Source organism: Dermacentor albipictus, unplaced genomic scaffold (assembly GCF_038994185.2).
Source record: "Dermacentor albipictus isolate Rhodes 1998 colony unplaced genomic scaffold, USDA_Dalb.pri_finalv2 scaffold_28, whole genome shotgun sequence".
NCBI classification, from domain to species: Eukaryota; Metazoa; Arthropoda; class Arachnida; order Ixodida; family Ixodidae; genus Dermacentor; species Dermacentor albipictus.
In genome coordinates this window covers 894,779-921,578 of record NW_027225582.1, presented here as the reverse complement: position 1 = coordinate 921,578, position 26,800 = coordinate 894,779, and the positions used below count along the sequence as shown (strand labels likewise).

The following is a 26,800-nucleotide window of genomic DNA, read 5'->3' as shown; positions in this document are numbered from 1 at the left end:
GCGTATTTTTTCCGCCCGGTTTCAAAGGAGATGCAGTCATCATCATCATTGGTGCCTCGCTGCGCGCGCCGTCGCCGCGCACGGCCGCGGGGGAGGCGCGCAAATCGAGGCACCCTACAGTTCGGCACACGAGATAGTTCGGGAGGGACAAGAAATGTGATTACTTGCACGACACTAACAATTGCGGCCACCGCGGCTTATCTGAGCCATGGTCTAAGTGGCCAATTGGCAGGCCCTCATTCCGAGTTTGGAACATCGCTAAATTTAGTGGAACGTTTAGCCCACGATATAGCGCGTTCCGGCATCTACCATTTAGCATGCTGACACCACCTAGAGCTGGGCGCAGGCGTGAGTGTGAAGGGTCAGTAGATCACTGGAGGACATTGTAAGATCTAGTAACATTGAGTAGTTATTTGAACCCACACAAGAGAATTGCAGATCCGTCGTTCAATAAGCATAAACTTTTAATTTCCTTGCCCAGTATGCCGCGGAGGTCTCAGCTTTCCCTTGTAACAATGTAAGCGCTGTGTTGTCATCACACTACAGTAGTGCTGCCACACCTTTGAAAAGTCTGCATTTCAGGAAAAGAAAGATTGGTGGCTTGCTGCACGTGAATCCTGACTACGGCGATACCTACCGCGAGTGAACTTGATGTGACATGGCACATACTCTAGAGCATCGGATAAAGATACAATAAATGGTGTTTCGAAAGCACGACTTTCCGCCCACAAACTATCGCTCTGCTCAATACTCGTTGTCGAGCAGACATACAGACTACCTAGTTTGCCAGACGGAAAGTGCTGCGGACCCCTCGCATGGTACCCAGATGCTGTAAACTGAGCCGCGAATTCGACAAAATTTGCACGCTTAGAGCGAATACTATTTTCACTCCATTTGAAGATGGGCTACATCTTCATTAAGGTTGTTGCTGAAGCTACGATAGGGATTAACGAGCCTGTTAACAATGAATGCTACATCGAGAAGATTGTAATGACTTTCGGGAGGTTGTTAGCGTGAGAAATCTTGGCCACTGTCAGTGGGAACTCATAAAACAGCATGCGAGTGACCAATTTGTGTACAACGAATAGGGACGACAGCTCTGTCGATGTCCTCACACCTGATCCTGATGGTCTTGCACTTTGCTAATGCTGCTCGAGGCTCATATGTCTTGGATTTTGTTGTTTACATGTTCTGGTGACCACAACCGCGGATTCGAAAAGACCAAGTATGGAAACAGGAAATGGCGGAAGTTCCCGCGAGCTGGGGCGGAAGAGAACTCGCTCAGCCTCACCGGAGCCGCTCAACTTGATCAGGCGCCGAAACCGTGACGGCACTATTGACTGGCGATGGCTGGAAGAGAACGTAAGTAGAACTGGAGGCAGTGAAAATCTTTTCATCGGAACAAAATTATGCGCGATGTTATCTGTATGCGCCTAGAGGTATTTGCATACCGCTGTTAGAAGTGTTCTGGTCTCACGCGTGCGTCCCGTGTTAGCAAGACTGTGTCCGAGAGTTACGCAAGCGTGAGCTCGTAGTTTTCGCACAACTTTCCCTGTGCGGCGTGCCAGTTGCCGACGAATTACAGCGCCTCACAGGATCGATAGCGTATGGCAGTAGAATAATAGCATGTGGAAAGGACAAAATGAAAAAAATAAAAGGATGGGACGAGCACCTAAAAATGAGATTATGGGGCATTACGTGCCAAAAACCTGATTTGATAAGGAGGCACGCCGTAGGTGGGGACTCCGGGTTAACTTTGACCACCTGCGGTTCTTTGACGTGCACGCGATGCACGGTACCACGAGAGCTTTTGCGTTTCGCCCCTATCGAAATGCGGACCGCTTTGAACTCGCCACTTCGAGCGTAGCAGTACAACGCCATAGCCACTACGCTCCTATGGCCGGTTTAGACGAGTGCCTGACCAGTCGGTTTTCTTGTCCGTTGCCTTTTGCTCGAGCTACTTATCTTTTACCATGACTTGTCAACTACGCCGGAAAGGAGAACTTATTATCGGAAAGGCGGATAGGTCTGCCTGAGCTGGTATGCTCAGGCCTGCTACTCTGCCCAGGAGAAAGAGGACAAAAAAAGAAAGAGTGATTAAAGATGGTGATGAGAATTGGAAGGAAGGAATGCCTTAAAGTCTGGAGATCAGTCCGGTGATCTGCGAAAAGTCTATAACAGCCTTTGGTAGCTGCTTTTTTCTGCTGTGGAGTTTCACGTCACAGCCAAAATAGAATCCTAATTCCGACGTACATTGCCTTCCGATGCCCGCCAGCGTAGAAGCCAGCGTCTTCCGCTGTGGCAGGTATTGAGGGCAGGCGCCAAACACATGTTTCAGAGTCTCACGTACTTGAGAGTATTCACAGTTCGTGCTGTCCGCACGACCTGTGCGAAGGATGTAGTGTTGAGTGAAGGCGACGTCGAGGTATAGCCGGTGAAGCGTACTTTATTAGCTACGCTTGACTTCAGCCGGGGAGTTAAAAGTGATGACAGGGTCGATTTCCCCACAGGCGCCAAAACCGATGCTGTAGTTGAGTCCAGTGAGACACTGTGCAATATCGCTTGAGCGAAGTCAGCAAAAAGTTTGCATCGACACGCGAAATTGGTATATTTCGTGAAACTAATAGCTTTAAAATGCATCTGAGTACATAATAAAGCCGAGAGGCAAAGAAAGGCCGGAAGAAAAAAAAAACTAGCAAATATAGCACGTAAAGAAGAATGTTTATTTAAAGCGGTAGAGTATACAGTAATACGTTACAAATTCACAAAATATATAAAAATGCACAGAACATGCTGTAAAAATAAGCAGGCATCATTACAAATTAACAAAACAATAAAATGCTCCTTTGCAAAAGGAAAGGCAGAATTGCATGGTTACATATTTCAATGCAATCTTAAAGAGAAGATGACCTCGAATGTTAATTACGCGGGTAGACTATTCCATTCACTGGATGTTCATGGAAAGAATGATTTTGAAAACATGACGGTGTCATATCGGGGCATGTGCATCATACGACGGTGGTCTCGGCAGGCTGAAACAAATGGCGTTGGGTGAATCCATCTGGACCGAAGAGCGCTGTTATGACACTATATCTTGTAGAAAAGAGAAATGTGAGATTGCTTGAAACGACCCAAAAGTAATGAAACACCGAAGGAGTCCTTAATTTGTCTGATACTAGCAGTTAGATGGTAATTTGACAAGATGAAGCGAATCAAGCGATTCAGTACTGCTCGATGTTCGTCTATTAATATGGCCTGATGTGGGTCCCATATAGATGAAGCGTATTACTGTTGCGAACGGACGTATTGGTGTTTAACAGTAGTTTTAAAGAAACTGAAGCGAGGTAATAATTTATCTTTAAGTAGCTTTTAGATATTGTGTGTTGTACGTGTCGTTTCGAGGACGGGTTGTTAGCTATGTGGCTGCCAAGGTAGCCATACAACATTACAGACCGCAGTGGAACATAATTTAGTACTTAGGTTTGCAGGCTGTGTTGGTACGGGAGATCCGCGTACCTTTGCATTTGTTAACGTTAGGTTCCACCTGCCAAGTGTAATATCATTCATGGGCGATATATAAGTCAGCGTGAAAGCACACGACATCAGAAGTGTTAGTTACTTTGCGATAAATGACATGGTCATCTGTGAATAAACAAACCAATGCAGATATGTTGTTGGATAAGAAATTTATGTATAATAAAAATAAAAGAGGACCAAGAATCGGCCCGTAGGCAACGCCTTATTCTACTGGGGCCATGTTGGAGGTAGATTCGTTAGTACTAAAAAATTGAACGCGAGATGACAGGAAAGCACGAATCCAGTTGATTATTTCCGTATCGATATTAAGAACACTTAGTTTGTCTAAAGTAATAAGTTGTTAACTTGAAGTGTTAGCTTTGGAAAACTTTACGTTGATGGCTTTAGAAACAGCGATTCGCATTTCACGTCGAGGAGCTCGTAGCCGGCGAAGCCACAGTGTCCAAGTACTCATCGAAAGGCTATGGAATTACCATTCCGCTGCGCAAGATCGAATACCTGTGGGACGTGTAAGACCAACACATAATAATGACCTCTCCTTGAGGAAGAATCTACTGTTTACAGCGCTGATTTCGTGTCAGAATATTCAGTTCTAAACTAGCAGGAGACAAACCGTGCAGTTTCTGGCATCACAACAAGTTATGCAGCTGTTGGAGGCGACTGTTTAACTTGAATTGCCGGGAGGTGGCTAGTTTATGGATCACAACGGCCGCCGTCTAGGCGCATGAAGTTGCGCGATCCTTGTGCGTATATGTGCAGAGAGCTACCGTACTACAGCGCAGATAGATGCCCCAAGGTGAGCTGCTTAAGGCTAGCGCAGGGGACACACGATTTCGTTGCAATCCCAGGTATTCGAAGGCCCACCATTACTCTACGCAGTGTCGACGGTGGCACTACCTTCTGAGAAGACGGTAGGGGGCGAAGCCTGAGGGAATGACATCCCTGTGAGCAGTGATACATTTTAACAGGTACAGTGTTGGCGGTTTTCTTGGCGTGAAGGCAAGGAATGGTGTGCGTGTCGAGTGAGCAGTCGAAGTTGAGCAGAAAAAGGCTCACAGGACCTGCATACTTTCATTAGATATGTCCGTGATTCCTGTATCGTGGCGAAGGTCTATGTAAAAGGCAACAGGCAGAGTCATGTTGACAGTTTTGGGCCTGAAGGCGCTCCATAGTACGAAGGCAGGTCGTGCACATACTCCAGAGCACGGACATGCTGTAGAGTAGACAGTGCATAAACAGCGCCCGGTATGGCTGCAGAAGACTATGAGGGGTCCCATCTCAGTCCACGTACAACCCGAAGAACGGGTATAAAACTGGAAAGCTTTATCCGCGGTACAATGGCATGCTTCGATCAAGGTCGGCTGCGGTCAACGAAGACACCTTAGTGTTTAGAGTGCTTTACAAAAGGGATCACTGCTCCGTCACTGAAGATCGGTTATGACATTATCGATTTCCTTGTGAAAGCAGGTACAGCACATTTCGCTGTCGATAGTTGCAGGCCTTGACGTCGCAAGTACTTTGATATTATGATTGTGGCATGTTGCAGTCTCTTGCCGGCATTTGCGGACGCGTTACCGAAGATGCCCATATGTGTATATCGCCTTCGTATGCGTATATTTTATAGTGCCAGGCAGCTCAGCTCCGAGGCCAATGAGCGCAACGTTGAACCATAAGGGACCGAGGACCACACCAATGTGGAACGCCATGGTCAACGCCTTGTCTGCCCATGTCACTGTCTGCCGCCGATAAAAAATGCTCCCTTCAAAAGGCGGTAAAGGATCGACGCGTACAATCGGCCACAAATGCAAAAATCTTCAGGTGCATTAAGAACAACCTCAGGAAGGACGTTACCTTAAGCGCTTTTTATTTCCAAGAAAATTGCGCCCACTAGTCAACGACATCGTCTTTCCTGTTCTAATGATGAAACTAGGTCGATGACGCTTTCTATATATGAAAGACTGGCATCTGCGGAATCCGTTCATAGGACCTGGTAAGATAACACTTTTTCCGAGATACATTTCAGCCTTGTTTAGTTTATGTGTTCTATTTGCCGATGCAGATGGCTGGAGGGATAGACCTCGGGGAAAAAGGCTTGTATAAGTACTTGCCTGGTTTAAAAAGGGTCACTATGCGGCTGCACTTCCAGTTGTCCGGAACGGCCACCGTATCTCACGTGGAATTGCAGAACTACAGAACTTTTCGCTCGTCGTGGCTGAGATGACACAGAGCAGAGCAGGTGGGGCCATAATCCCCTGGAACGAACGAGCGTCGGGAGGTAGAAATCTTAGCATCGAGCTTATGCATACTGAACGGCAAACCAAGACGATCGTCATAAAACGGCGCTTACGAGTAATTGACAGTAATCGTTGGCGACTTTTACTTAACGTCGCCCTTGCTTTAGGGCCACGGATAGGGAAGTGTACAATTGTTGCGCAAGTGCCTCAAGGTTCCGTACAACCTGCCTTATTCTGGAGAGGTTTTCTTTGGGTCCAGAAAACCACGAAATTTCTTGTAGCATTGCTTGACGAGCTTGTCGGAGCGCCGAAGTACATGTCGTCGGGTTCGGTGAGAAGCAGACAAATTTGATGGTGGCTTCGTCCTCCTGCACTTTCGTTCTACGTGGTGGTGGATTGCCGTGAAGGTTATGGTATTGCGTGTTATTGTGCCATCTGGCTTTTTGGGACGCAGACACACCTATTTGCAGTTAGTGCAGAGGCAATTACAATTACTATTTCAGATATAGATTGGATGCCGCCGCAATGAGCATCCACAGTCGCCTAGAACGCTTGCCGTCTACACAATGCATTGAAGTTGGAACCATTAAGGCTGTATGTACACTCGCCCACAAAATATTGCGGGATGCGCGAGCGCGTGGCGAAACGGCCCTCCTTCCCTTCTAGCGGCTCATCCCTAGTGCCGAGACCGGCCCCTCTTGCGATTGGCGCTGTCGCGGCTCTAGAAGACACCGTAACAGTTTTATGTTCATCGTGTGAAAAACCAATTTTTTTAGATATTTTTCTCTAGCACCAAGTTCTGCCCTCGAATCTGAAGTTAAAATGGCGCTCATGGAGTCACATCTTTTTATATCTTTTCTTTTTCGGGCAAGATATCCCGGACAAACCACTCTTCAAGTACTGTTGTTAACCAGGATTTATTTTATGCAAGATTGGTGATGGTCGAGCACCACCTCTGGTACGTTCAGCATGGAATGACCAACCTATTACGCAATAATTTTTGTGCATCATAGAGGAAGCCCATGAAATATGAAAATAAAAAAGACATTGTGACCACATGCATGCACGCCACGAACTGCGAAACGAAAGCAAAGGCAAGTGTTTGACGTATGGGTTTCCTTTGTAGCAATTGCTACGATTGGGTAGATGTCTTATTTTCCCTTAATTAATTTTCTCCACCTAGCGGGTTTCCGCAGAACTATATCGTCAAACATTTGCTTTGCTTCCAGTTGTTGGCAAATTCGACTTCGCCCTGCCATCTGCGAGCCGCCTGATTAGCCCAGATGCTAGAACGGCAGTCCAGAAAGGCAGTGGTTCGAGTCCCGGACCAGGACATATTTTCCTTCAACTGCGACGCCTTTCTTTCTAAGAACCCTTATGGGTTTCCTTTGTTGTGATTGCTATGATTGAGTGGATGCCTTAATCATTCATTCAAATAACTTTATTCAGTGCCCTGCGATTTGGTGGGGTGGGCTTGGGCCCCGCCTAGGTTTCAGCCAAGGGTTGTTGGCCCTATTTTCCTCAAATAATTACTTCTCTCCACCTTGCGGGCTTCCGCAGAACTATTACGTCAGACACCTGAGACAGGTGTTCCTGATGCTCAACCTCTGTTTTGGAGAAGGTAATATCGTCTATGTACACGTTACAAAAGACACCTAGGAAAGGATTCAAGACTTCGTTCATTATGTTCAGGAACCATGCTGGCGAGTTCTTCCAGCCGAAATGAAGCTGGTTATACTCGTACAGATCGAAGGGCGTGATAAAAGCAGCGTACTCTTTTTCTGTTTCTTCGGTTAGCGGGATCTGCCAGGAACCTTTGCACATGTGAAAAATGTCGGCAACCAGCTGTCTCATATATAATCGTGTTTCTTCGGCATGGGAAATAGTATGAGTTCTCTCTGACAATTGAGAACCCTGCAATCTGTGGACAGTCTGAAAGTGAAAGCAAGTCTCATACGTGAGTCTTACTTCGGTGCAATAGTTATGGGAGAGGCGAAGGGGTGATACCGAAGGTCGGATTATGTCGGTGTCTAGCACCCCCGGAAATTCTTTCTTCAACAGTATGTTTCGCTCTTTTGATATGTTTTAAGGTGATTTGCGGATGATGGTTTTGTCAATTAGTTCGAAAGGGACCTTGTGTGAATTCGTAGCTTGTGCATAGCTTCCTATGCATACAAATTTAGGGTAGGTCGTTGCAATATCCTCCGCCAACTTGACAACTCGTAGGTTATCTTGTCTATTCTTTCTCCTGTGTCTCGTTCTTTGGCAGTCCTTCGACTAAAACTGCATCGTCCCAACATACGTTGATTTTGAGTTTCTTTATATCTGGTCTTGATGGCAGAAACTCGTACGTCGCACCCTGTCACCAATACTTCACTCTTTATGTTATGACCTTGGAACTCAATGTTTAGTGGGGCTCACTGATTATGCAGTGTCACTTTTCCATCGTCATCTTGCACCCGTAGAACTCTTCCACTACGCAGGCGACTTGCATCCACCAGCTTGGCATTTATTTTAGACACAAAAACACCACTGTCAACCAAAGCCATCATAGGCTTGTTTCCCACTTTGACGGGAAATTGAAGTAGGCTCCCCATCATCATCATCATCAGCCTGGTTACGCCCACTGCAGGGCAAAGGCCTCTCCCATACTTCTCCAACTACCCCGGTCATCTACTAATTGTGGCCATGTTGTCCCTGCAAACGTCTTAATGTCATCCGCCCACCTAACTTTCTGCCGCCCCCTGCTACACTTCCCTTCCCTTGGAATCCAGTCCGTAACCCTTAGTGACCATCGGTTATCTTCCCTCCTCATTACATGTCCGGCCCATGCCCATTTCTTTTTCTTGATTTCAACATAAGATGTCATTTACCCGCGTTTGTACCCTCACTCAATCTGCTCTTTTTTTATCCCTTAACGTTACACCCATCATTATTCTTTCCATAGCTCGTTGCGTCGTCCTCAATTTCAGCAGAACCTTTTTCGTAAGCCTCCAGGTTTCTGCCCCATACGTGAGTACTGGTAAGACACAGCTATTATACACTTTTCTCTTGAGGGATAGTGGCAACCTGCTGTTCATGATTTGAGAATGCCTGCCAAATGCACCCCAGCCCATTCTTATTCTTCTGGTTATTTCAGTCTCATGATCCGGATCCGTGGTCACTACCTGCCCTAAGTAGATGTATTCCCTTACCACTTCCAGTGCCTTGCTACCTATCGTAAACTGCTGTTCTCTTCCGCGATTGTTAAACATTCCTTTAGTTTTCTGCTAAAGCTAGAGGCTAGAGCTAGAGGCTAGAGCAAGTTGTGATTAGCAATGGTGGTTATCGGATCGGCCTGATCAGCCTTGTTTATCAGTTTCTCGTCTTCGGAAACTTTTGAACGTCGTTGTTGAGATTATTCACCCGACCTCTCGGAGCGCGCAAACCAAGTTCTTGCAAGGTGGCTCGGTTCTCCCTGATTACGGCTTGACCAATTCGCATTGGTCCAATTCAACTGACTTCTTGACTTAGTAGTTATTTTTTCTAGAGTAAATGTTATATCCTGAAGGCACTCTAGGAGCACGTCTATAGCTTTAGGTGATCGTACTTGCCGTTGCTTCAGGACTTAGCGTACAGTCCTTGTGTTAATAGGGCTATTACGGCAGAAGATGGAAGCATAGGCTCGGCCAGCTATAAATGGCGGCATTTCTCCAAGAAATACTCGACGAGCGAGCCCTGCTTGAATTTCAAATTAAACGCGTTGTCTCATCTTCGTACTAGGTTGCCTCGGAATGCCGTCAAAAAATTTTCCTTCCATTGGTTCCAAGCGTTGTCGGCTTCTTCAATAATGTACAAGTGGGCTCATACCACTTGCGTGCAAGTGGTGTGAGCCCGAAAACCTACGCATGTTAGCAACCTTGTCCTCATCAGAGTGCCACTTGTTCTTCCCAGCTGCACATTCATAGAATTTTAGCCAACTTTCCGGACTTGAAAACATGGTGCCGAACGTCATGTTGCCGGCTTCTCAGTATTTAGAGAACTTATAAGCGATGTCACCAGTTTGTTCTGTTGCACAATCTGTTCCTCCTGCATCTGAAGAGCTTTCAAAACGAGGTTCACCTCTTCCGTCGAAGACCGTGATACTCAGTCCTTTCGGCGCATCGGTTGAAGAACTAGTTCGCTGAAGGTCACCAGAGGCAAGTTCACTTTCACAGCACCCTTCCGACGTAGCTCAGCAGTTTCCACGGGACCCTTCTCCAAAACTAGATTCAGGAGCTTTGCAGAGTTGAGTTCACGAGGTAGTTCCACCACTGGTTCATCTTCAGCTTGGCGTCTCGATAAGATGATCTGCTCAGCGGAGGTCTCCTGAAGAAAAAATGTCAATGACATGTTGGAGTCGATTTTCGGCTGCGCCAAAATTATGTACCATCCCTAGTAAATGGACACAAATGACGTAAATGTTTGCTGTGGAACTGGCGTCCATATCGCCTACATTTATTCCAACGTCATTCTCCTTTTCTCCCCTCCCCAGGCTCCTGCCCTTTTTCATCTTCTATCCGAATGCTCCTACCGCGTCATGTTGCATAGTGCTGAGTAATGCCAAGGCTGAGAAGATTGGTTGTTTTCCCCACATGACGTGTTATATGCGTTGTACGAACGGGTGTGCGCCACAATAATCAATACTTTTGCTTCTACATTTGAGATAAACTACTGCACGAACCGCACAACGCGACATCTGGAGTACAGCATGTAATAAACTAAATAGGTAACACTCAAAGTGCCTGAAACAGTCAAATTCGAGTGAGATACAGTTTTAAGGAGTGATTACGGCATCTGTCGGGTTACTTTTGGATGCGATCGCCTTGAGCACGATTTCCTAGATTTCTGATAAAAGGGATTCTAAGACAAAACAACCGATCAGTTTAGAGTGATAAAGTTTTCGTTGACAGCTTTGTTGTCAACAATTTCGCGATAATACGTCAATTATTAGCAGAGGAAATGAAGCTAAAAATGTCATTTTTTTAAAATTTCGCGCAGGAAGTTTAATTCCGGTACGTCAATATGACGTCACAAATTTCAACGCTTTTTTTCGTATCTGGACCACGTTGGCTCAGTAAAACATCGCGAAACTGACCGTATTCAATCTCTGGCTCCTTTAAAATTTAATGTAGACGATATTTATCATTAAAGAATTAACTGCGCTCTAGCACACACTATCAAAATCCATGACGCCACCATGAACTGGTGCGGGAATTTCAAGGCGGCATCGCCACTTGTTTTTCGTGGGTCTCGTTTTTTTTTTTTGTCTTACCAAATTTCTTCTCGCAGTCAGAGAGGCGCATTTGGTATTGTGGAAGGGTAACTTACGGATACAGAAGGAATAATTGTTCTCTTTAGTCTGCCTATGTTAAATTCGCGTTGCGAAACTCGGGTTGGCACTACTGTATTTTACAGTTGTTCGCAAAACGACCAGATCACGCCTGTTGCATCTGTGCACGGCGCTCCCGTAAGCGACGGTTCACACTTCGTCCGGTCGTGAAAATAACAGCCGGTTTGTTGAAGCGACGCAATCCGTTGTATACATATACACACTTTTTACACATGGAGCACCACCTTTGCCTTTGCCTCATTCAGTGCTGCTGCACATCGACTTCACCTGAGTCTAACATGAGCCTCCATGTAACCAATAATTGATCACATATCGCAGCATCTGCACAAAAGTGATAAGGATGGGAAAATCATAGCGGAGTGAAGCTCGAAGAAACAAAGCAGCACAACTCGAACGCTTAGTTAATGAAAATTCTGCTGATCGAGCTGAAACTATAGGCGCCAAATGCATGCGCCGAGTCAGCCCTCTTGTCGCTCATAAACTGCAATCGAATTGGTGCCACACACACACGACTTTAGACAGCGCCATGCATAAGCTCTTACTTTGTTTACTTGTATTGTTTACTTGTGTTGGTGTTTCATATGTCAACATTGTGCATGTTGAACCTACTTCTTTATATAAGGTAGGTAGTTTTATTGCGATAACAAATATGGACACTACAGGCGCATTTCTGTCGTTGTTGTCGCCGTGAGGAACGGTATAAAGTCCATGAGCGACAACATCGTCGCCGCGCGCCGTTTGCTCTATGTGCGAGTGAAAGCGTGCAAGTGTGAGCTGGCGATTGCGGCTCAGTCTCGCTCACGCAACGGAGGAAAGCGGGGAGGAAACGTGCCGTCTTCCGTCACGCGCAAGGCTCCGGGGGCAGAGTATGGAGGGGGGGGGGGGGGCTTGTTCTATTCCGGGCGGCCCGGATGGCCACGCTCCCGCCCGGGCCGCTGAATCTTGAAAGCCATCCGTGACGAGCACACAGCCCGCCGTCCGCTGTGTTTTCATGGCTTAGTTCGCGTTGATGCGAGAGGCAGCACAGAGATCAATTCGCTCGCTGCTGCTGTCGCGCTTCATAACTCCAGCGCTTTGATATCATGTTACAGCGGTCATCGAGTGAGATGTGTTCATGTCTGCTCGTGCGCGCGTGAGACCATGCTTGTTAATTTAGTTAGTATGCTTATGTTTATAACTTTACACAGGCGATAAAACTAATATGCTTACTTCGCATACCTATACACCAATTTGCTAACGAAATCGATGCTGCGCCTTTTGGGCGAAACTGCTACAGCGGTCATCGAGTGAGATGTGTTCATGTCTGCTTGTGCGCGCGTGAGACCATGCTTGTTAATTTAGTTAGTATGCTTATGTTTATAACTTTACACAGGCGATAAAACTAATATGCTTACTTCGTATACCTATACACCAATTTGCTAACGAAATCGATGCTGCGCCTTTTGGGCGAAACTGCGGCTTTTTTATTTTACACGACCATGTATTGCGAGACGACACAGTGCTGCATTCGTCGCTGAAGTTTTTAGACCGACGCAACACACGCATACTTATTAGGTATGCAATGTACGCGAGGTGCCCATACAGTAAGAAACCAACGTGCGAGCTCTTCATTATGGGTAAATTCAAACAACCTCTAAGTCGTACCAAGCAGGTCAGTGGCATAGGGATATTAACCGCTGAGCGACACCTGGGTCGTTAACCACACCTGGGCCGTTAAAAGGGGTTCTGGGGAATGGGGGGCGAATGACATTCTTCGCCGCCACCTCCCTTCCACTTTAGGAAGTACGAATTGTCGGCTGCACACTGACGAATCCAACCAAGCAATATTTCCTGCCAAGGTTGTTGATTTGTTTTTCAGGATGGCAGCCCCAGAAGCTGTCTTATTTTATTATGTAGCCACTGCTCTTGAAGCGAGGACTGCCTTTCGTGCCTCTCCTAGACGTGCAATGATGGACGATGCGCGGCCTCCGCGGTGCGACCCCCTTGTGGGACGCTTTTGTGCCTGGACGCCTGGGCCACAATTTCGTAGCCTCTAGGTCCTACCACAAGCATGTCGATGACATAGTGGTATTCATCGTTGACGGGGGCACCGTGAGAAGGGGAGGCAAATTGCATACCTCTACCCCCCCCCCCCCTTCCTTCCACTTTAGGAAGTACGAATTGTCGGCTGCACACTGGCGAATCCAACCTAACAATATTTGATGCCAAGGTTGTTGGTTTGCTTTTCAGGTTGGCAGCCCCATAAGTTGTCTTTTTTAATTATGTAGCCACTGCTCTTGAAGCGAGGACTGCCTTTCGTGCCTCTCCTAGACGCGCAATAATGGACGATGCGCAATAGTGGACGATGCGCGGCCTCCGCGGTGCGACCCGGCTGTGGGACGTTTTTGTGCCTGGACGCCTGCGCCGCGATTTCGAAGCCTCTAGGTGCTACTAAGGAGGTCGAGTGCATAGGGTTATTCACCATTGAGTGGGGCTCCAGGAGGAATGAGAATGAGGTGCAAATGGCATAACTCGAACCCGCCGCCCTTACTCTTATACTTTTGAAAGTAGACACTGTCGATTGGCTCATTGGCAAATTCAACAAAACAATAGCCGATGCCAAGGTTGCTGTCTTTTTTTTTTCAGGATGGCAGCGACGTAAGTTACGTCTTCCTTTTTATAATGTAGCTCCTACTTCTGAATCGAGGATTGTCTTTCGTGCCTCTCCTAGACAAGCAGTAGTGTACAATGCGCGGCCTCCACGGTGCGGCCCATCTGTAGGGCGCTTTGGTGCATTCACACCTGGACCGCAATTTTGTAGCCTCTAGGTGCTACCAAGGAAGTCAATGGCATAGTGGTAGTTACTCCTTGAGGGGGGACACCACGATGATGTGGATTGGGGGGAAAATGGCACACCTCGCCCCCCTTCCTCCTACTTTTGAAAGAGGGCATTGTCGATTGGCTGCACGTTGGCAAATCTACCAAAACAACAGCCGATGCCAAGGTTGCGTTGTTTCAGGATCGCAGTCACGTAAGTCTTTTTTATTATGTAACTCCTGCTTTTGAAGAGAAGACCGTCTTTCGTGCCTCTCCTAGACGCGCAGTAGTGGACGATGCACGGCCTTAGCGGTGCGACCCACCTGTGCTTTCGTGCCTGGACGCCTGGGCCGCGGTTTCGTAGCCTCTAGGCATTACTAAGGAGTTCGAGGGCATAAGGGTATTCACCACTGAGCGGAGTTCCAGGAAGATGAAGAAAGAGGAAAGTTTGCAGGGTCGACATGGCCACAATTAGTACATGACCGGGGTAGTTGGAGAAGTATGGGAGAGGCATTTGCCCTGCAGTGGGCGTAGCCAGGCTGATGATGATGATGATGATGATGATGAAGACGAATGAGGTGCAAATGGCATACCTCGCCCCCACTCCCTGCCTCCTACTTTTGAAAGGGGGCATTGTCGGCTGCACATTGGCAAATAAAAAAAAACAGTAGTTTATGGCAAGGTTGTTTGTTTCTATTTCAGGATGGCAACCACGTAAGTTGTCTCTTTTTTATTATGTAACCCCAGCTTTTGAAGCAAGGACTGTATTTCGTGCCTCTCCTAGACGCGCAATAGTGGATGAAGCGCGGCGACCGTGGTGCGACCCACATGTGGGACGCTTTTGTGCCTTGACGGCTGGGTCACGATTTTGTAGCCTCTAGGTGCTTGCAAGGAGGTCGATGGCATAGTTGTATTTACTGTTGAAGGGGGCACCATGATGATGGCAAATGGAGGGCAAATGACGTACCTCGTTTAAAGTCCCAGGACCTCGTAGCCCGTTAGACCAGATTCAAGTACAGTGAAGAACAATACCATAGAAGAGGCGAGAGCAGCGCGTCTTACTCTTCCGTTTATTCTTGCAAGACGAAGCACTCCCGTGCCACGTGCACTCGATCGCCGCATTTCCTTGTTCTTTCATTTGAGCGAGCTGTTACTTTGCTATTATGAACACCCTCCCCCTTCGCTCTTCAGGAAGTGGGCATTGTCGATTGGCTACTCAATGACAAATCCAACTAAACATTAGCTGATGCCAAGGTTGTTGTTTTTTTTTTTTCAGGATAGCAGCGATGTAAGTTATGTATTCCTTTTTATATTGTAGCTCCTGCTTTTGAAGCAAGGACTGTCTTTCGTGCCTCTTCTAGCGGCGCTATAGTTGACGATGCATGGCGTCTGCAGTGCCATCCGCCTGTGAGGCACTTTTGTGCCTGGACGCCTGGGCCCCGATTTTGTAGCCTCTCGGTGCTACCAAGGAGGTCAATGATACAGTGGCATTCACTCGTTGAGGGGGGCTCCAGGAGGATGGAAAATGAGGTGTACATGGCATACCTCGCCCCCACCCCCGTCCCTCCTACTTTTAAAAGGGCACTGTCGGCTGCCCTCTGACAAATCAAATAAACCAATGGTTTATGGCAAGGCTGTTTGTTTCAGTAAAACGAGTTCTTGGGTGAGTTGGTCACTTATTGCAGGTTGTTTTCCAGGATGGCAGCCACGTAAGTTCTGTCCGTTTTTTGTTACGTAGCCCCAGATTTTGAAGCAAGGACTGTCTTTCATGCCTCTCCTAGACGCGCAATAGTGGTCGATGCACGGCGTCCGTGGTGCGGCCCACCAGTGGGACGCTTTTGTGCCGTGACGGCTGGGCCACGATATTGTAGCATCTAGGTGCTACCAAGAAGGCAGATGACATAGTGGTATTCACCGCTGAGTGGGGCACCGTGAGGACGGGAAAGAAGTGGGCAAATGGCATACTTGGTGTAAAGTAATAGGACCCTCGTTGTACGGTAGACCAGGCTTCAAGTACGGTGAAGGACAACACCAGAAAAGCCGAGAGCAGCGCTTCTTACGCTTCCTTGTATTCTTGTAAGAAGTGTACTCTCGCACCACACGTGCTCGATCACCACACTTCTTTGTTCTTTTGTTTGCGCGAGCTATTACTTTGCTATTATCAACACCTCGCCGCCCCCCCTTCCCTCCCAGTTTTGAGATTGGCAATCGTGGGCTGCACAGTGGCAAGTTAAACAAAACAATAGTTTATGGCAATTTTGTTGGTTCGTTTTTCATAATTGCAGCCACGTTAGTGACGTCTTTTTTTTATTACATAGCCCCTGCTTTTGAAGCAAGGACTGTGTTTCGTGCCTCTTCTAGTCGCTCAGTATTGGACAATGCGCGGCCTCCGCGGTGCGACACGTCTGTGGGGTCCTTTTGTGCCTGGACGCCTGGGCCGCAATTTTAACGCGATAGCAGTAAGGATCCCGTGCCGCAGAAAATCCGGTGTCGGCGTCGGCGGTGTTGTCCGTTAGAGGAATATCAAGCCGAAATACCTATTCCGAACCTCTCCCCCCCCCCCCCCCCCCCAAGAGCCTTCGCGGGGCGCAGAGGCGTTACTGAAATATTTCAATTTCACAAAGTAAGCCACAAAACTTCTAATGTAGGGCTTACAACCTACATATAGACATGGTAGCGTAGGATCGTAATTTTAATGTACGAGGAGACCTAATTCTGTTATTCGGGTATTCACCGTTCAGGAGGGCAATGAGAGTATGAGGAATGGGGGCAAATCGGACAGCTCGCCTCCCCCCCCCCCCACTTCCTACTTTTGAAAGTTTGCATTATTGTCTGCACACTGGCAAATCCAACAAAACAAAAGATAATGCGAAGGTTTTTTTTCAGGATGGAAGCGTCGTGAGTTATGCCTTTCTGTTTATTATGTAACCCCTGCTTTTGAAGCAAGAACGACTTTTCGTGCCTCTCCTAGACGCGCAGTAGTGGACGATGCGCGGCTCTGCGGTACGATCTACCTATGGGACGCTATTGTGCCTTGAAACCTGGCCGCAATTTTGTACCCTCTATGTGCTATCAAGGGGGTCGACGGCATAGGGGTGTTCACTGTTGAGTGCGGACACGGGGAGGATGAGGAATGGGTGGCAATCGGCCTATCTCGTTCCTCTCCCTCCTACTTTTGAAAGTTGGCATTTTTGATTGGTTCTATATTGGCAAATCCTGGAAAACAATTGCTGATGCGAAGGTTGTTGGTTTGTTTTTCAGGATAGCGGCCACGTAAGTTATGACTTTTTTATTATTATGTTACCTCTGCTTTTGAACCAGCGACTGTCAGGCATCTCCTAGACGCGCAGTAGTGGAGTATGCGCGGAGATGCTTTTGTGGGGCGCTCCGTGGGACTCTTTTTTGTCTTGACGTCTGGGCCGCGATTTTGTAGCCTCTGGGTGCTACCAAGATGGCCGATGACATAGTGCTATTCACCGCTGAGTGGGGCACCGTGAGGATGGGAAGTGGATGGGGGGTAGGGGGGAAATGGATGGGGGGTAGGGGTCAAATGGCGTACCTCGCCCTCCTTCCCCTTCCCTCTTACTTTTGAAAGAGGGAATAGAAGGCTCAGGCACGTACCCAGGGCGGGGGGGGGGGGTGTCGCCCCCTTTTACTGCCCACGCCAGCACTCCTCACAGACATTCCTAAAGCGCCGACAAATCAATCTATTCGGTGGTCAAAATTTTGCTGGCTTTTACAGCGAAAGCTGTACATCACTAACCTTCCCTAGTTTTTTCGGCGTCCGTCAACAGAAAAGATTCATCATGTGGGCCGATCCTGGTGATGCGCAAGCAGGGTCCAAGCTCAATGGCACGTACCCCTGTGGGCTCGGGAACCTGAAGCAGCCCTTCAAAATCTTCGGGATTGGCCCACGTATGGGGAGTGCCTAACGCCTGCTTCACCTCCGCCGCGGGTGGGCAGAGCATTGCACGACCGTCGGAATCGGCCCACGTATGGGGAGTGCTCAACGCCTGCTTCACCTCCGCCGGCGGTCGGCCCGGTGTTGCACTATCTTCGGGATCAGCCCACGTATGGGGACTGCTTAACGCCTGCTTCACCTTTGCCGCCGGTAGGCCTGGCATTGCACTACCTTCGGCCCCACCCGCGGCGGAGGGGAAGCACTTTGCTTTTCGTTTGAGAGCTTTGACTGTGTCAGCTCTCGCTGCGATTCCATCTTCACAGAGTGGAATGGTCGTCAATTTTTTCACTCCTTTTGGATGGCGGTAGTTATCGGCATCTCCTGGGGTGTGAAGGCCGGTTTTCTCATTGATTCGGTGCCCGCGGGATTAACTCGGGATGAGTTCAGTTGTCACCATCTGTTCAACGATCACGCGCATCGCTGCTGCTTCGTTAGTTCGACCTTCTTTGTTTAGACCGATCCAGGGACCAGGAAAGGGATTCGATTTGTAGTCAGCTGGTGTGTACGCTCGTGGAATGAGTTGCGGCCGGAGAAAACGCCAGTTGCGTTTAAATTTTCCTTTTGCGTCATTATTTCCTCGATTAATGGCTCGCCGCGACGCTGACAGATGCTCGGAACCATATACACACGATATGAAATGTGAAACAGCGTCCACCATAAGGCCCTGCAGTAATCGTTAAACTCATAAGCAATATCACTGTCACTTGTTACCTCGTATGGCTTTTCTCTAATTGTATAGTACTTTTCGTGCAGGATTGGCAACTGGAAAGAAGAGTCGCAAGGAGTTTTCTTTTTTTTTTTTGTATGTGTCTTCAGGTATCTATCACCTTGGTTTATCCATACACCAAAGTATTTGTATTCGGTTACATGAGCTGTACTCAAGGACGGTGTGAGCAGCACTGCTCTCGGCAGCAAATGAATATGTTGCCAGGCAGGGCGTTTGCGTACGTGATTCAGTTTCAGTTTATTGTTCATTCAAGATACATAGTTGGTTGTTAGTAGTTTAAAGGCGAGAGTCCCAAAGTCAAACGACTGCAGCGGAACCCTCGGTTGGGAAGTTAAGCGATGTACTAAGGGAGAGAGCCAAGGCAACAGCCAAACAGGATGGAGAAGCAGAAGTTAACACATTATACTGTTTGTGAAAATATTTATGGATCAACAGCTTTTTATTTAAAAAAGGAAGTAGGGAAAACGCCGCTGGAAGCGGAGAATAATTCCGCGTGTTTTGAGTGACACTTTTACCGTTATCAGTCGAGCCGCCTGACGTAGCCACGTCTCTGCTGTGCTAATGTTGGCGTTTTTCTAACCTTCCGCGGTGGGCGCAGTACGTCTAGAACCGCAGTGTCCAACGCTCTATGCGGTTGTACGGGACTGATGACCACGCATCGTTAAGCAACTTCTCAAATAACAACACGAGTCGGTTTTGGCACTTAAATTGGTAGAGCAGTAACTGAGGGATCCAAAAGAACTGTTGCGCAATTATTTATATTTCTCTATAAATATTCCAGAGCTACTTCAAAAAACGCTAATACAAATCTTTATTTTACGCTTTCGCTTGTTTAGTTGTTCTTGGCAGTGTTCTTCCCGGCGCTTCCGTCATGCACGAGTCCATATGATGAGGTTCCTTGTTTGCCAAGTAATGGGGCGGTGTATCACACAGGCGTACCTGTGAGGAATACCTTATTTCAGTTCTATTTTGCGGGTTTACGCTCCTTTATGGCGAATGGTGGGCATTATTCAGATTTGTATTAGTGCCTCCCCCCCCCCCTCATTTGCATAGAAAAGTTACCTATGGTTGGGCTTCCCCTGAAAAAAAAAATCCTGTGTACGTGCCTGAGTAGGCTGCACACTGGCAAATCCAGGAAAGCAATAATTGATGCGAACGTTGTTGGTCTGTTTTTCAGGATAGTGGCCTCGTAAGTTGGCTTTCTTTTTTTATTATGTTACCTCTGCATTTGAAGTAACGACTGTCTTTCATGCCTCTCCTAGACGCGCAGTAGTGGACGATGCGTGGCCTCCGCGGACCCTGGGATGCTTCTGTGGGACGCTTTTGTGCCTTAACGCCTAGGCCGCGATTTTGGTGTGATAGCGGTAAGGCACCCGTGTCGCAGGAAATTCGCTGTCGGCGTCGGCGGTGTTGTCCGTTAGAGAAAAATAATCCCAAACCGCGCAAATCCTGCGCGTGGCGCAGAGGCGCTACTGAAATAATTTCTCAAAGTTAGCCAGAAAACTCGTAAAGCACGACTTATACACAACTTACATGATAGCGTCGGACTGTAACTTGAATACACGAGAAAACATAACTCTGTTACGCGGAAGCTCAAGCGCAAGTCACTTTTCCGGCTGCCGTTTGCGGTCTGTCCTAGTAGTAGCGGCGCGCCCAGCTCGGTTCTTGCAACTTTACCTACAACTTACTTCTGGAAGTGGGTATTGCCGGTTGCACATTGGCAAATGCAATAACACAAAAGGTAATGCGAAGGTTGTTGGGTTTTTTACAGGATAGCAGCCACGTAAGGAACGCCTTCTGTTTTCATTAGGTAGCCTTTGGTTTTGAAGCAAGGGCTGTCTTTCGTGCGTCTCCTAGAGGCGCAGTAGTGGGCGATGCGCGGCCTCGGCAGTGCCAATTGCCGGGGGGACGCTTTTCTGCCTTGACCCCAGGGCCGCGATGTTTGGCGAGGCCTTTTTCGATGCTCTTCCTTTTAGGACTTCGTCAAGGGCCAGAGCGACCCTCCGCCCGCACTAATAATGGGATCAGCCGATCATGAATGGTGGGCGATAGGAGAGGCAGGAGGTCGAACGGAAGGCATCGCTACAAGATCGGGGCTCTGTATCGCGGGGGACGAGTTTGACGGACGCGGTTCCGTCAAAACAAGTTGCAGATTGCGCCGCTTCCATCAATCACAGTGACATTGTAGAATTTCGGCATTCTCAAGCATACACGATGTCGCAACGGTCGTGCACCAAGATTTGAAAATATGCAAATGCCACGTAGCTGTACAGAACCAACACAATGTTTGCATCGTGACTGGCCGCGCAACTGGCCGCTCAACGCACTTTGTGTGTAGGCGCGGGCTTCTTTCACGCTCGTAAAATCATTTTTAAATAGCACGCATTGAGCAACAGAAAACTTTACGGGTGCTTTTCATGTTGCTCTACCATTTTGTGGTTGACACTTTTCAACTATAATAATCGAGAAGTTGTATAAATAATTCGGTAATTGGGTAAAAATTGGGTAAATATAAGTAATTGGCGGAATCTAAAAATATATAATCACGGCATGTCAAAGCGACGGTAAACAACGTTACCTAGGTTCTGTCCAGCTACGTATCATTTGCATGTTTTTAATGTTTGCCTCAAGTTAAGTGAAACACCCTGTGTATTTGTTGAGTGCTTTCACTGCGGTATTGGTTTGTCTCCTCTAAATAGTTGAACGATAAATTCATGTATCCACCAAGTGTTATAGGAAGTATTTTTAACGTTGAGTTTGTTGCGACGGCCCACTTTTGAGAAGTATTCCGTTCCTCTTAAACTTGGCGAGTTCAAGCGTCATGGGAGGTATATTACTGTTTTTATTGTTATTTTTTTACAGGGCAATGTGGACAAGATCGCGACCCAATTAACGAAGTGTTGAGAAACATTATTGCGTCTCACTTATTTTGCTCTACTAGATAGCTGCCGATTCCACCTCTACAGTATGGTGCCACAATTATCCGAACGCCCAGACAATCACTATGTCCACTTCCAAAGTGACTTCTTTTATAACTCGCAATAACTGGAGCGTGACTTTTTGGAGTATAGGGCTTGTTTCCAGGGGCTCCTCCACACGTAACGATAATCGCAGGGTGTGGTCACATGGCTTCAGAAACCACTCAGCTGACGCATGTGTCATTCAGCCTGGTGTAGTGGTTGCAAGCCACACAATGAACGTATCGCCGAAATTTGGACGTACTTCCCTTGGGCTATTTCTTCGTCTTTCATTTTGCGCTTCTCCTCATTCGGCACGGGATAATAAGCGTGCTTGTTCTGGTGGCAGCATGCATGACCATTGCCGAAACATATCGCACGTAAAAAAGTGCCGGGTGACAAGTCGCGTGGCACTTCTCGTGTTTGGCTGGCTTTGTTTCAGGCTTAAAAATAAAAAAAAAATAAGCAATTAAGCAACACGTATTGCACAACAGGAAGCAGCATCGGAAGTTTTTCAGGGAGATCGTCAATTTTATCACTGGCCTTTTTTGCTCTGAATATTGCACAGCTGATTAAATATTAATAAGTAATTATGTAGTGGGGTGAAATATAAAAAATAATCTGACGTGATCCAAGCGCCCGCGAACAACATTACTTGGTTCTGTCTAGATACGTGGTGATTGCAGATTTTTTTAAATTTTGGCAGAAGTGGGCACCCACTATGTATATTTCATAGATAAGTGTTCCTGGCAACTGTAAGGCATTTGAGGAAATTCACGTTGAAGCATACCACCGATATTTTGAGGAGGGACCGGCCTCTGTGAAGGATGGCTTTACGGACGCAATGACAGCTGTTTTAACACTTCAGGTAGAGCAATGGTGTAGGATTGGGCAATTAGTCTGCAAACAAGAAATTGTAGGAAGTTCTCGGTTGTCCTTTTTTCATTTGTTTACAGCTTCTTCCTTGCAAACTATTAGCGCAATGTTCCCACAATATATATATATATATATATATATATATATATATATATATATATATATATATAATGTATAGCCACAATCATAACAAGCCAGCATACCGCGACACTAAGGAAAGCATAGGGCTTAAGCATTTGTAGCTTTAAGTGAAGTTAAGAAATGATTTAAATTAAATTATAGGGTTTTACGTGCCAAAACCACTTTCTGATTATGAGGCACGCCGTAGTGGAGGACTCCGGAAATTTCGACCACCTGGGGTTCTTTAACGTGCACCTAAATCTAAGTACACAGGTGTTTTCGCATTTCGCCCTCATCGAAATGCGGCCGCCGTGGCCGGGATTCGATCCCGCGACCTCGTGCTCAGCAGCCTAACACCATAGCCACTGAGCAACCACGGCAGGTAAGTTAAGAAATGCTAAATGTATGCAAATGAAGGTGGACAAAAAAAAAAAACTGGCTGCAGGTTGGATGCGAACCCACGCCTTCGGATTTAGCGGGCGATGCTCTTGCCAACTGAGCTACCGCGGTGCTGTTTTTTCATTCATTTTCGTGGCCATTTACTCAAGTACACTAGAACTAATCCTGGGAGTGCTAGCGAGCCCCACCACTCAGGGCCATGGCAGTGGCTGTAGAGCACCTATCACAGGAGTCACGTAGCAGATAAACCCTTTCGTGGGAAGGCAACAAATCAATAAACCCTCACATGCTACCTAAAGGCATCAAAGCTGTACAGGGCGATTATTTTTAAGCTTCACGGAATTTTTAAAGGTAGCCTGTTGCAGATAACCTAATTCTAGCCCTTGAGCTGGATTAGTCAAACAGGCGGAGATTACTTGCACGAGAAGTGAGATATGTATACAACCAATTAACAACTATTCACTAATTAACTTCTCAATGAATTACTTTATTGGAACTGTAGTTTGCGGGAAGAACGGGGGTTAACCGAGGGGCCCGATTTTTATGAGTCGTCATACGAAGCAAAAAAGCACTGACATAAAGAACGAAATAGGGTAAATTACTTGTGCTTTATAAATGAAATAAAGAAACGATAAATCATAGTAAAAATAAAACTTGCCGCAGGTAAGGAACGATCCCACAACCTTCGCATGCAAAGTTTCTGGGATCGTTCCACACCTGCGGCAAGTTGTTTCTTCATCCACTTTCATTTCCATTGATTTATCGTTTCTTTATTTCATTCATTAAGCACAAGTGATTTCCCGTATGTTGTCCTTTGTATCAGTGTTTGTTGGCTTCTTATGATATTGTAATTTGCGAATTATAACCGGCCAGCTTGCAAGGCGTATCTATTTGAAATGAATTTCCAGAATAGTGCCAGTTTGGACATATGCGCCATCAAACTAGCCGTAAAGATGCACTGTTGTTCCCCCTACTTGGTTTGCAAAACGCTGTTTCATGCATTGAGGCACGAAAGTTACTGAAACGAGCTCGTATTTCGTTTCACACTTCGGGTAACAATATCTCGAAACTGGTGTCATCCTGGAAGTTCATTACAAGTGGATACGTGCTGCAAGTTCACCGACTACAATTCGTAAATTGCAACATGTGCCGTAAAGTAATTAATTTAGAAATTTATTAGTGCATTCTTGTTAATTAGTTAAATATGTGTCTCCGTTTCTCGTGCTAGTAATGTCCATCTCTTCGAATAGTCCAGCTCAAGGAGTATAATTATCCGCAATAGATGATTTTTTAAAAATCCGTAAAACTTAAACATGATCAACCCGTGTATGTCAACCGTAGCTGAAGCCTTTCATGAGTGTTGACATTCGGCAGTTACTCCAATTTGGCGAGCCCACAGTTTCCAGCGGTTTTCGCCAGATTACAGACATCCGTGACTGCTGCTCTCCGTCTGTGAATTCACATTTTTCACAGTGGAGAGCTCGATGAAGAATATTCTCTCACATATAATATTGTTCCTACGACGAAGAGTTTAAGGGGGAGTTGATATTGATCTCGAATTGGTGTCACGAATGGTCGTCGCCATTCCTGCCGTTCATTTTGACTTACTCTATGCTTTGTCGCGTATGTGTGCGTTTTTTTTTCTTTTTCTCTTTTTTTTGTCTGCGCGGTAACGCGAACACGACCTACAGTTAGGCTTGTTTCAGGAACCGGCCCCAGGTGACCGAAGCTGTGGAACGAGTCCAGTTGAAATCGTGGACCTGGATGCGCCATCAACATCACATGGCCAGGGCAGCCTTTGGAGAGAACCTTCTCCACCTCCAAAAAAGGCTGAACAGCTACCTGTGGGCGTCGCCACAAGGTTCTTTCCCCCACGGTCGCTCATCGATCGGTAATGCAGTTTTTTGAAATATGCCTCTTAGAAGTTGCATGTTTGTAATCATTCTTACATTAAAGGGTTCTTTAAAGGAAAAAGAGGCGGGTTTAGATAAACACAAATATATATTTTTTCTATTCAATTCACTATATTAACTAGATAGTTATGGATGGTCACCTTAGCTGAAAGCTACAGCTTGACGGAGGCCCAAGTAGACTCTACAAGGCAGGCACAGTGAAGGCGAATGTAAGGTAAAAAGAAAATTGTTCGAAGAACAAAGAAACTCGCAATACAAAAAAGTCACGCAGAAACTTCTCTGGGAGTTTTCTACGTATGCGTAAGCTTTGTGCCACTTGCTCTCCTTCACGTAGTTATCAATGTTATGAATCTTGATCCGACCAGTAATAACGACAGCGCTGCGGCGACACAAACTGCTTAGGGCGCCGGCGCAAGATGATTTGATTACGCAAGAATACAACTGCAGGTCGCGGCGCCAGGTGCACTGATGACGTTCCGGTCATTATAAGCCGTTCTTCAGCGCCTTATACATCCGCGTCGAACCATTATGAACAAGGATCAAGCGCACTGCGGCGGCGGCGGCGCAGGGCATGGCCGCGCGGGTCCCTATCTTGAAAGCGACCTGCGACGGGGGCGGCGAACGCTGATAGCTTCGTGAGCGCTTTGTTCTCTCTGCTTAGTTCGCGTTTGAGCGAGAGGCAGCATGAAGATGAATTCGCTCGAAAAGCTATCGTCTTACGGGACGGATGGACGGAGGGGATATCTCGTTGGTTCAGCACAGAAACGCGTATACGCATTTAAAAGAGTAGTGCGTACATCTTCAACAATAAAAAAAATAATAACATGAATAACCACAACCGATTTAGGCATGTATAATGCATTCTTGGGTTTGTACGATTCCCTCGCCCCTTTAGTTTTCCACGGCTCAATGCGACGGTTTAGTCTACTATAAGGTAGAGCTTATATTCAGTTTTTTTTCTTCCGACGACATCTATTCCCTTCAAACAACGGTGACCTACGCAAGCTTTCGGACTTTCGTCCCGTTCCGAGTGCTCCTCCGTGGCTGCCACCGCTCTCGTTGATATATGAGAGAATGTCAAGGTCCTTTTCTCCCTCTTTGATTTGCCAACTGATGGTAATATGAAAGCGTAAGCTTAGGTCAATAACCAAGCAAATGTCATCGGTTACGACTACGACGTCTGCGTCGTGGTACTGCTCCATATTGAAATCATTTGCCACGCAGTTATATTGCAAGCGCAAAAAAAAAAAATTCTGCGCGTATCCTCACTGACCTTGGAGCACTGCACCACGACCACCCTCCGCACAGAAGTCAGCACCGACAGTGAAAATGGCTTGGTCCGGCTAAAAAAACCCGCGAGTGTCGATAGTTGAACGTAGTTTGTGGTTGCGGTTGGAATTACTATCCCTGGAGTAGTTTTTTTTTTTTTAAACACTTTTATTCAGAAAAGGCATGTACATACATAAAACCCACCTTGGTCTGCTTGACCAGTGTGGTCTATCCCTGGAGTAGTTGTCAGAAGCACAGTACCTTCCACGTGTTCTTGTTTCGTACTATCAGAGAGCAGGAATGCTGCGGTGTAGATTCGAGCGCTAACAGGGTTAGCCTATATTTTCCGAGATTACGAGGAAAAAATGACCTTTGCGCCGGCCATGTACAGTGCGCGGAACAGATTACTAGTCGACTGTTAGAGTTACAGAATGGATGCAAGGGGAATTGAAACTCAGTCGATAACGACAGGTGATTAGAGCTGGTGTAGTCACCTTAGAAAGTCCGCAGGCTGCCGCTGCTGCGGATCCCACCCACGTCCCTCTGTCGCAAGTACGGACCGCCAACACCGTATAATGTACTGAATTTTCGCCGAGAAGGCAGCCAGAAGCTGATGAAAGGCACCTCCAGGAACTTTCTC

General features: G+C 46.9%; 1 protein-coding gene across 3 annotated transcripts in view; it reads left to right on the top strand.

Annotated features, from left to right (window-relative positions):
• LOC135913886 (uncharacterized) overlaps positions 1 to 26,800 on the top strand; it is an 86,304-nt gene that overhangs the window by 2,772 nt on the left and 56,732 nt on the right. For 2 of the 3 annotated variants that reach the window (XM_065446563.1, XM_065446564.2), the window contains exons 2-3: positions 1,221 to 1,362; positions 24,670 to 24,869. In XM_065446563.1, coding sequence (XP_065302635.1) covers positions 1,228 to 1,362; positions 24,670 to 24,869 — 335 coding nt within the window. In that variant the 5' untranslated portion in view covers positions 1,221 to 1,227. The remainder of the gene's footprint in view (positions 1 to 1,220; positions 1,363 to 24,669; positions 24,870 to 26,800) is intronic. The other variant, XM_065446565.1, reaches the window with a different exon arrangement.